At 49.1% G+C, this 7,500-nt stretch overlaps 1 protein-coding gene across 1 annotated transcript in view; it reads right to left on the bottom strand.

Annotated features, from left to right (window-relative positions):
* Window positions 1-7,500, bottom strand: part of LOC113829031 (uncharacterized) — a 31,089-nt gene that overhangs the window by 19,264 nt on the left and 4,325 nt on the right. Inside the window, exons 3-7 of the mRNA XM_070132386.1 lie at window positions 7,269-7,409; window positions 6,900-7,002; window positions 4,888-4,993; window positions 4,424-4,516; window positions 4,059-4,164 (exon numbers count right to left, since the gene is read on the bottom strand). Of these exons, the coding sequence (XP_069988487.1) occupies window positions 4,059-4,164; window positions 4,424-4,516; window positions 4,888-4,993; window positions 6,900-7,002; window positions 7,269-7,409 (549 nt within the window). The remainder of the gene's footprint in view (window positions 1-4,058; window positions 4,165-4,423; window positions 4,517-4,887; window positions 4,994-6,899; window positions 7,003-7,268; window positions 7,410-7,500) is intronic.

The raw sequence follows: 7,500 nt of genomic DNA, 5'->3' as shown, positions 1-7,500 counted from the left end.
TTCATCGAGTCCCTTTCCCAGTTAACTCCCTCATCCCCACCATCTTTCCCCCATTCTCTCCCTTTCTCCAGCATAAGACGTGGGGGGGGGCCGAGCAAAGTCAAACCCACGTATTCTCTTCCTTTATTTCTTTCTTATTCCCCCTTTCTTCCTTCACTCCCCTCCCGTTTAGCTCCCCCTTATTCTCACCGTTTCTTCCCCATTCCCCGCCTTTCTTTACCCTAAGAAGTGGGTGGAGCCGAGCAAAGCCAATCCCACGTATTCTCTTCCTCTATTTCTTTGTTATTCTCCCTTTCTCATTTCCCCCCTTCCTTCCTTCACTCCCCCTCCCGTTTAGCTCCCCCTTATTCTCACCGTTTCTTCCCCATTCTCCGCCTTTCTTTACCCTAAGACGTGGGTGGAGCAAATCCAATTTCATCGTGGGCGGGCATGTGTCCTTGGAACCCAATAAGGTTGTGGGGGATTGACTTTACATTCAAAAAGCTTCTAAAACGAACCCCGACGTTGCCATATAGGTAGGGAGAGGGGCGGAGGGGGGGGGAGGGAGGATGGGAGAGGGTGGAGGAAGGGAGGAGGGTGGAGGGGGGATGGGAGAGGGGCGAGAGGGGGAGGAGAAGGGCGAGGGGGAGGGAGAGGGGCGAGGGGGAAGGGAGAGGGAGATGGGAGGAGGGGAGAGGGGCGAGGGGGAAGGGAGAGGGGCGAGGGAGGAGGGAGAGGGGCGAGGGGGAAGGGAGTGGGGCGAGGGGGAGGAGGGTGGAGGGGGAGGGAGAGGGCGAGGGAGGAGGGAGAGGGGCGAGGGGGAGGGAGAGGGGCGAGGGTGAGAGGAGATGGGGCGAGGGGGAAGGGAGAGGGAGATGGGACGAAGGGGAGAGGGGGAGGGAGAAGAGAGAGGGATGGATTGGGAGAGGGATTGGGGGAGATGGACGAAAGATGGGGGGAGGGGAGGGAAATGGGACGAAGGAGAGAGGTAAGACGGGAGAGAGAGAGGGTGGAGGGGAGAGAAGAAGGAAGAAATGAAGGGAAGAAGGAGAGGAGAGGATGGAAGGAGAGAGGGAGGCAGAGTATATGATCTAAGGAGAAAGAAAGGGAGATGAGGGAGGAAGAAAGAGGTGGGAATGACAAGTTAAGGGCATAGGAGTAGAGAATGAGAGGTGAGAGGGTAGGGGGGAAGAGGAGGGAGAAAGAAAGAAAGATGAAGATAAAGGAGAGGATGGAGAGAGGGCCAAATGGACTGTATCGAAGGAGGGAAATTAGGGTGCCAAGGGGGTACAAAGGGGTAAGGGTCCATGTCGAAGGGTTGAAGAGGTGAGAAGGGAGAGGGAGAAAGGAAGTAAAGGAGATGAAGGAAGGAAAAAGGAAATTGAAAAGAGGAACAGAGAAGTAGACGAAGGGGGTGAATAGATGGGAACAAGGGAAGTAAAAAAAATGGAATGAGAAAGTAAGGACGAAAGGAAAGGCAAGAGAGGGGGAAAGAGAGCGAAGGGAATAAAGAAGAGAGAGAAAACAGGGAAGAAAAAGGAAGAAGGAGTAAGGGGGAGAGGAAAGGGGGGAAGGGGCACTCAAGAGGACCCTTATGAATGCAGTTTAGCAAAGTGGGCGTCGACCTCACCAGCTGCCAATCATTCAGCGGTCTCATGCAATCGAGAAATTCTGAAGTGTCTCCGGAAAAGAAGAAGTGTAAGATAATGGAAAAGCCAAGTAATAAATATTAACATTACAAAAAATATAACACAAGTGGTAACGTGATATGAAAATATTACAGAACATTTTAAAGTGGATCATTATAATAAGAATTGTGAATTGCCCTATATACTGTATGTGTGAGTGCGTGCATTAGTGTGTGTGTGTGAGTGCGTGTGTTAGTGTGTATGTTTGTATATATATATATATATATATATATATATATATATATATATATATATATATATATATATATATATATATATATATATATATATATATATATGTATGTATGTATATATATATATATATATATATATATATATATATATATATATATGTATGTATGTATACATACATACATTCACACACACACACACACACACACACACACACACACACACACACACACACACACACACACACACACACACACACACACACACACACACACACACACACACTCACTCACTCACTTATATGCACGACGACACGACCCACGACCCCCCTCCCCCCTCCCCCCCTCCTCCATAAAAGTACACGGTTACCGGTAAATGATTTAGCCAAAGTTAGCGTCGTATGGGCGAAGTTAGAGGCCCCGACACTCACCGTCGTCTCCTCGCCGTGCATTTCCCCTTAAGGGTGATCTGTGAAGGGGAAAAAATGGGTAACGAGAGGAATTGTGGGATGTGAACTTTGTGCGTTTCGCTTTACAAATAGACAGACAGATTGGTACATATATAAATACATACACACACACACATACGCACACACACACACACACACTCGCATTCACACACACACACACACACGCACACGCACACGCACTCGCACTCGCACTCGCACTCGCACGCATACACACACACACACACACACACACACACACACACACACACACACACACAAAACACACACACACACGCACACACACACACAAAAACACACACGCACACGCACACGCACTCGCACTCGCAACCTCTCTCACACACACACACACACTCACTCACTCACAACACACACACACACACACACACACACACACACACACACACACACACACACACACACACACACACACACACACACACACACACACACACACACACGCACGCACACACAAAAACACACACACACACACACACACACACACACACACACACACACACACACACACACACACACACACACACACACACGCACATACATATATATATATATATATATATATATATATATATATATATATATATATATATATATACATACATGAACGGTAGAAGGGAGAATCAACGCGATAAACGACGATAAACAAGGCAGGTGAGGACAGGTGAACGGAAGCGAAGGGAGGTCGAGTGAGGTCAGAGGATCAGGCGGTCTATGGGAAGGGTGGCCGACATATGGGAGGAGGAGGAGGAGAAGAAGAAGAAGAAGTAGAGGAAGAAGAAGAAGAAGAAGAAGAAGAAGAAGAAGAAGAGGAGGAGGAGGGGGAGGAGGAGGAGGAGAAGAAGAAGAATAAGAATAAGAAGAAGACGACGACGACGACGAAGAAGAAGAAAAAGAAGAGAAAGAAGCCGAAGAAAAAGAAGAAGAAGACGATGAAAAAGAAGAAGGAGGAGGAGGAGAAGAAGAAGAAGAAGAAAGAAAAGGAAAAGAAAAAGAAACTGAAAAAAAGAAAAGAAAGAAGAAGACGACCACGAAGAAGAAGAAAAGGAAAAGAAAAGAAAAAGGAAAAAAGGAAAAGAAAAAACGAAAAAAAAGACAAAAAAGAAAAAGAAAAAATTAAAAAACACCGCCCGGGTTGGAATTCCACAGGACCTTCATCAAGACGGAAGCGCCAGAGAAGACAATACGGGACGCTGACCAATCCATCTGATGGCCTGAGTCCCGCGGACGGCAGAGGAGGACGCGGTTGCTGTGTCACCTGGACGCGGTTGCTGTGTCACTTGGACGCGGTTGCTGTGTCACCTGGACGCGGTTGCTGTGTCACTTGGACGCGGTTGCTGTGTCACTTGCACGCGGTTGCTGTGTCACTTGGACGCGGTTGCTGTGTCACTTGGACGCGGTTGCTGTGTCACTTGGACGCGGTTGCTGTGTCACTTGGACGCGGTTGCTGTGTCACTTGGACGCGGTTACTGTGTCACTTGGACGCGGTTGCTGTGTCACTTGGACGCGGTTGCTGTGTCACTTGGACGCGGTTACTGTGTCACTTGGACGCGGTTGCTGTGTCACTTGGAGGAGGAGGAGGAAGAAGAAGAAGCAGAAGAAGAAGAAAGAAAGAAAGAAAAAAAGAAAAAAAATAGAAAAGAAAAAGAAAAGATAGAAAAGAGAAAGAAAGAAAAAAGAAAAAAAACACCGCCCGGGTTGGAATTCCACAGGACCTTCATCAAGACGGAAGCGCCAGAGAAGACAATACGGGACGCTGACCAATCCATCTGATGGCCTGAGTCCCGCGGACGGCAGAGGAGGACGCGGTTGCTGTGTCACCTGGACGCGGTTGCTGTGTCACTTGGACGCGGTTGCTGTGTCACCTGGACGCGGTTGCTGTGTCACTTGGAGGAGGAGGAGGAAGAAGAAGAAGAAGTAGATGAAGAAGAAGAAGAAAGAAAGAAAGGAAAGAAAGAAAAAAATAGAAAAGAAAAAGAAAAGATAGAAAAGAAAAAGAAAGAAAAAAGAAAAAAAACACCGCCCGGGTTGGAATTCCACAGGACCTTCATCAAGACGGAAGCGCCAGAGAAGACAATACGGGACGCTGACCAATCCATCTGATGGCCTGAGTCCCGCGGACGGCAGAGGAGGACGCGGTTGCTGTGTCACTTGGACGCGGTTGCTGTGTCACCTGGACGCGGTTGCTGTGTCACTTGGACGCGGTTGCTGTGTCACTTGGACGCGGTTGCTGTGTCACTTGGACGCGGTTGCTGTGTCACTTGGACGCGGTTGCTGTGTCACCTGGACGCGGTTGCTGTGTCACTTGGACGCGGTTGCTGTGTCACTTGGACGCGGTTGCTGTGTCACTTGGACGCGGTTGCTGTGTCACTTGGAGGAGGAAGAAGAAGAAGAAGAAGAAGTAGAAAGAAAGAAAACAAGAAAAAAATAGAAAAGAAAAAGAAAAGATAGAAAAGAGAAAGAAAGAAAAAAGAAAAAAAACACCGCCCGGGTTGGAATTCCACAGGACCTTCATCAAGACGGAAGCGCCAGAGAAGACAATACGGGACGCTGACCAATCCATCTGATGGCCTGAGTCCCGCGGACGGCAGAGGAGGACGCGGTTGCTGTGTCACCTGGACGCGGTTGCTGTGTCACTTGGACGCGGTTGCTGTGTCACCTGGACGCGGTTGCTGTGTCACTTGGACGCGGTTGCTGTGTCACTTGGACGCGGTTGCTGTGTCACTTGGACGCGGTTGCTGTGTCACTTGGACGCGGTTGCTGTGTCACCTGGACGCGGTTGCTGTGTCACTTGGACGCGGTTGCTGTGTCACTTGGACGCGGTTGCTGTGTCACTTGGACGCGGTTGCTGTGTCACTTGGAGGAGGAAGAAGAAGTAGAAAGAAAGAAAACAAGAAAAAAATAGAAAAGAAAAAGAAAAGATAGAAAAGAGAAAGAAAGAAAAAAGAAAAAAAACACCGCCCGGGTTGGAATTCCACAGGACCTTCATCAAGACGGAAGCGCCAGAGAAGACAATACGGGACGCTGACCAATCCATCTGATGGCCTGAGTCCCGCGGACGGCAGAGGAGGACGCGGTTGCTGTGTCACTTGGACGCGGTTGCTGTGTCACTTGGACGCGGTTGCTGTGTCACTTGGACGCGGTTGCTGTGTCACCTGGACGCGGTTGCTGTGTCACTTGGACGCGGTTGCTGTGTCACTTGGACGCGGTTGCTGTGTCACTTGGACGCGGTTGCTGTGTCACTTGGACGCGGTTGCTGTGTCACTTGGAGGAGGAGGAAGAAGAAGAAGAAGAAGTAGATGAAGAAGAAGAAGAAAGAAAGAAAAAAAGAAAAAAAATAGAAAAGAAAAAGAAAAGATAGAAAAGAGAAAGAAAGAAAAAAGAAAAAAAACACCGCCCGGGTTGGAATTCCACAGGACCTTCATCAAGACGGAAGCGCCAGAGAAGACAATACGGGACGCTGACCAATCCATCTGGTGGCCTGAGTCCCGCGGACGGCAGAGGAGGACGCGGTTGCTGTGTCACTTGGACGCGGTTGCTGTGTCACTTGCACGCGGTTGCTGTGTCACTTGGAGGAGGAGGAAGAAGAAGAAGAAGAAGTAGATGAAGAAGAAGAAGAAAGAAAGAAAAAAAGAAAAAAATAGAAAAGAAAAAGAAAAGATAGAAAAGAGAAAGAAAGAAAAAAGAAAAAAAACACCGCCCGGGTTGGAATTCCACAGGACCTTCATCAAGACGGAAGCGCCAGAGAAGACAATACGGGACGCTGACCAATCCATCTGATGGCCTGAGTCCCGCGGACGGCAGAGGAGGACGCGGTTGCTGTGTCACCTGGACGCGGTTGCTGTGTCACTTGGACGCGGTTGCTGTGTCACTTGGACGCGGTTGCTGTGTCACTTGGACGCGGTTGCTGTGTCACTTGGAGGAGGAGGAAGAAGAAGAAGAAGAAGAAAGAAAGAAAAAAAGAAAAAAATAGAAAAGAAACAGAAAAGATAGAAAAGAAAAAGAAAGAAAAAAGACAAAAAACACCGCCCGGGTTGGAATTCCACAGGACCTTCATCAAGACGGAAGCGCCAGAGAAGACAATACGGGACGCTGACCAATCCATCTGGTGGCCTGAGTCCCGCGGACGGCAGAGGAGGACGCGGTTGCTGTGTCACTTGGACGCGGTTGCTGTGTCACTTGGACGCGGTTGCTGTGTCACTTGGACGCGGTTGCTGTGTCACCTGGACGCGGTTGCTGTGTCACTTGGACGCGGTTGCTGTGTCACTTGGACGCGGTTGCTGTGTCACTTGGACGCGGTTGCTGTGTCACTTGGACGCGGTTGCTGTGTCGCTTGGACGCGGTTGCTGTGTCACTTGGAGGAGGAGAAAGAAGAAGAAGAAGAAGAAGAAGTAGATGAAGAAGAAGAAGAAAGAAAGAAAGAAAAAAATAGAAAAGAAAAAGAAAAGATAGAAAAGAAAAAGAAAGAAAAAAGAAAAAAAACACCGCCCGGGTTGGAATTCCACAGGACCTTCATCAAGACGGAAGCGCCAGAGAAGACAATACGGGACGCTGACCAATCCATCTGGTGGCCTGAGTCCCGCGGACGGCAGAGGAGGACGCGGTTGCTGTGTCGCTTGGACGCGGTTGCTGTGTCACTTGGACGCGGTTGCTGTGTCACTTGGACGCGGTTGCTGTGTCACCTGGACGCGGTTGCTGTGTCACTTGGACGCGGTTGCTGTGTCACTTGGACGCGGTTGCTGTGTCACCTGGACGCGGTTGCTGTGTCACTTGGAGGAGGAGAAAGAAGAAGAAGAAGAAGAAGAAGTAGATGAAGAAGAAGAAGAAAGAAAGAAAGAAAAAAATAGAAAAGAAAAAGAAAAGATAGAAAAGAAAAAGAAAGAAAAAAGAAAAAAAACACCGCCCGGGTTGGAATTCCACAGGACCTTCATCAAGACGGAAGCGCCAGAGAAGACAATACGGGACGCTGACCAATCCATCTGGTGGCCTGAGTCCCGCGGACGGCAGAGGAGGACGCGGTTGCTGTGTCACTTGGACGCGGTTGCTGTGGCACTTGGACGCGGTTGCTGTGTCACCTGGACGCGGTTGCTGTGTCACTTGGAGGAGGAGGAGGAGGAGGAAGAAGAAGAAGAAAGAAAGAAAGAAAGGAAGGAAGGA

The sequence above is a fragment of the Penaeus vannamei genome, chromosome 17 (assembly GCF_042767895.1).
Source record: "Penaeus vannamei isolate JL-2024 chromosome 17, ASM4276789v1, whole genome shotgun sequence".
Lineage (NCBI taxonomy): Eukaryota > Metazoa > Arthropoda > Malacostraca > Decapoda > Penaeidae > Penaeus > Penaeus vannamei.
The sequence above is the reverse complement of the archived record's forward strand: the minus strand, read 5'-3'. Positions and strand labels throughout refer to the sequence as shown.